Genomic DNA, 3226 nt, shown 5'->3' on the forward strand with positions numbered 1-3226 from the left:
TACCTTCTTATTACTTTTTTCTAAGTAATTAATTGTCAGTTTAGAAATTTTAGAACGACAAAGAAATTAATTATAACTTTAGAAAGCATGCGATTCTCTATTTATTTACGTTTGCATGTAACTATATAATTCTTTTTATGGATAAGGTAATTACGTTACCTACATTTACAAAATAATTTATTCTAATAAAATAAAATAATAAAACTGTGTCATCAATAATTTTTGAAAACTGTTTTTCTTCTTTTGATGTTGATAACCAATGAAAACATTGGGAGTGGTCACAGGCCAATTGCAGAAGTAGGTAAAGAAATAAAGCGAAACAACAAAATTGAATTATAATGAGATTATAGTACTCAGAAAAATGTAACAACACATGGGTTGAGATGGACATACAAAGTTAACATAACATATCTCATATATCTTATGGAACAGCATTATTTCTATCTCAAACAAAAATACAGCACTCTTCCAGTAATTCCATACATGTATTTGACTTGATAAGAAGACTTAATCACATGACAAAATTATTGCCAACAACTATATTTCCCAAAGTTCTAAAGGAAACTTTGAAGGCAACTAATTGACGACATCAAGAACCAGCTTGCGAGACTTTAGAACGGACCACCTAAGGCGGCGGTAGTAGCCAGCTTGAAGCAATGCCAATGTTAGAACAAATATCCATTTAAATCCCATCTGCAAGTAGTAGCAATGTAGTTAGAACTTCTAAATAAAGATTCCGGTAGGCAAAGGTATTAAAGGAAACATACCAATTTTCTTTCTTCCATCTCGGGTTCGGCGGCCCAAGACAAGAATGACACAACATCTTTCCCCATCTGCAGCAAAACAGGATAGTGAAAAAATGATCTACATATCCCAAAGAGTATCCAGAATAAATACTGTGATGAGATTTACTGAAAAATTTATACTTAAAAAAGACAAGTACCTGTGCTTCAGTGGCAGGAGTACCATCTTCATATTCAACAGCACCATCATTAAGCATTTTAGGCATGGCAATAGCTCCGCCAGGGAAATAAGGATTATAGTGCAGGCCCTCTCTAATCTACAACAATATTTAAGAAGATATCTGTAAATAAAAGTTTACCATTAAGGACACTAATCAAGAGCTTTATTTTTGTCGGGTGAATAAACACTTATTTAATATTTAGGTTTGAGGAGAGTTGTATGACAAATGGAATCACAAATGACACAAGTTCCACAAAAACATTAATCATGAGCACTCAATGTAAATCAATCGAACCAACCATAATATGCTTAAATGCTGAGGAATTCCAATGCATGTAAGGAAAAGCATACATCAAGTATAGTTGGAAAATGGAATGAAAGAAAGACATCCATTATGTCAATGACCCTGTAATGATGCCCAACCTACCATGCACAGATATCATAACCATTGGTGTGCATAAAAAAGGGACACAAGAAAAATTATTCGACTGTTGTGGCCCATGCTAGTACAGATTTCAAAGCCACACAACAGTTTATCTTTGTTTTAAAGAATCCATCAGGAAGTTAACGATTCCACATAACACCTTATACACAATGCAGAGTTGGTGTATTCTCGAAAATTATGAGATGGATTTACCGAGACACCAGCAGGAGGGTCACGATAACCAGTTAGAAGGGCAAACACATAGTTCTGACCATTGTGACGAGCCTGAAAGTACAGAGTTTAAAGATACGTCAATATGACATAGATTAGAAAATCTAGTCGTTACTCCTAGACAATTGACATTACTTTGGTAATTAGACTTAGATCTGGAGGATAGGCTCCTCCATTAGCAAACCTAGCAGCTGCTTCATTTGCATATGGCTGAGGAAAGCGATCACTGAGTTTACCAGGGCGTGTGAACATCTCACCCTCATCATTAGGGCCGTCAACTACCTCAATCTCAGCTGCCATAGCTTTTACTTCGTCTTCTGTATAAGCAACACCAACCAAATCACGGTATGATATCAAAGACATAGAATGGCAGGAAGCACAGACTTGTGTATAAACTTGATGACCACGACGAATCCTGCTCATGCAAAATTAGTTGTCAATCCTGCCACTGGAAAAAAAGAAAAGAAAAAATACCCCAAAAAATGATGGAGAGGGAATACTCCAATTGCAGAGTATAACTATTTCTTTCAGTATATTACAATTTACCAATTAATATGAATTTTCTTTTATAAAAAAAGGCTTAAAAAGGCTACTAATCAGCATATGATAGAGAAGATTTAAACTGTGTTAGATCATATCAAAGACATTTTATATCAAAGCAAGAGGGAAGTTAAAATAATTAACAACTATTTGTTATTCACCTTTAATATATAGTGACTAGTGAGTATTAAGTTGAGTGTATATAGTTGCAGATTTAGCAAATTATACAGCAGATATATATATATATATATATGGAAAATTATGGGGAAATATAGATGGAACTCACGATGCATGATCATATGAACTGAGGATGCCGTTGTGAGGCCATGGATAGCTTGGGCATGCTAGGCCATGCTCAGCTTCATCAGCTGATGCTGTCGTTGCAAAACCGAAAAACCCAGTGACACTAGCTCCAAGCAGTGCAAGTGCTCTAAAGGAGCTTCCATCAGTAGAACCAACACCATCTTTCTTTGTGATCATGGATGACATAAGAGTAGGATTCTGCAAGTATAATTCAGGTATCAGCAGAAGAGACAATCAGCTTTTCATGAAGCAAAATTTTAAAGAATATTAAAAAACTTATAATATGCATGAGCACATACTATACCAGTCTCCAAAAGAGTTTAACTTAAATGTCAAAACAACAATAGAATTAGAAAGTTAAAATGGAATAGCTCCCCATTGGAGTATTGAACTTGGACACAGGTCCATAGCTCCATTTACAGGGAACAATTAGAAGTTTATTCTTTTTTAGCTTTGTACCAACATTCAGTCTGATAAATAACATCACAGATCGAAGAGTAGATGCATTTAAATCGGTTACTGTATGTTTGGCAGATTTGAAGGCTATGAAAAGAAATGGTTAATAATGGGATGGAAATATGGAATAGAAAAGTGAAGCATGGAATGGTTATCATCCTAATGATTCGAAATTCAATGAAGAGGGAAAGCAGAGTTCCCCTATTATTGTTTGGTAATTACAAGGGAATGGACATGAAATAGATATATCGGAAGAACAACAATGTATCTTTATAAGGATAAAATAGTAGTTCAACCATGTCAACCATG

General features: G+C 34.8%; 1 protein-coding gene across 2 annotated transcripts in view; it reads right to left on the bottom strand.

The window, feature by feature from the left end:
* The window catches only part of LOC107622548 (cytochrome c1-2, heme protein, mitochondrial), a 5361-nt gene continuing 2457 nt past the window's right edge, over nt 323-3226 (bottom strand). For both annotated transcript variants that reach the window (XM_016324486.2, XM_016324487.2), the window contains exons 3-8: nt 2445-2659; nt 1754-2033; nt 1601-1672; nt 944-1060; nt 768-833; nt 323-693 (exon numbers count right to left, since the gene is read on the bottom strand). In XM_016324486.2, coding sequence (XP_016179972.1) covers nt 577-693; nt 768-833; nt 944-1060; nt 1601-1672; nt 1754-2033; nt 2445-2659 — 867 coding nt within the window. In that variant the 3' untranslated portion in view covers nt 323-576. The remainder of the gene's footprint in view (nt 694-767; nt 834-943; nt 1061-1600; nt 1673-1753; nt 2034-2444; nt 2660-3226) is intronic.

The sequence above is a fragment of the Arachis ipaensis genome, chromosome B10 (genome assembly GCF_000816755.2).
Source record: "Arachis ipaensis cultivar K30076 chromosome B10, Araip1.1, whole genome shotgun sequence".
In the NCBI taxonomy this organism is placed as follows: domain Eukaryota; kingdom Viridiplantae; phylum Streptophyta; class Magnoliopsida; order Fabales; family Fabaceae; genus Arachis; species Arachis ipaensis.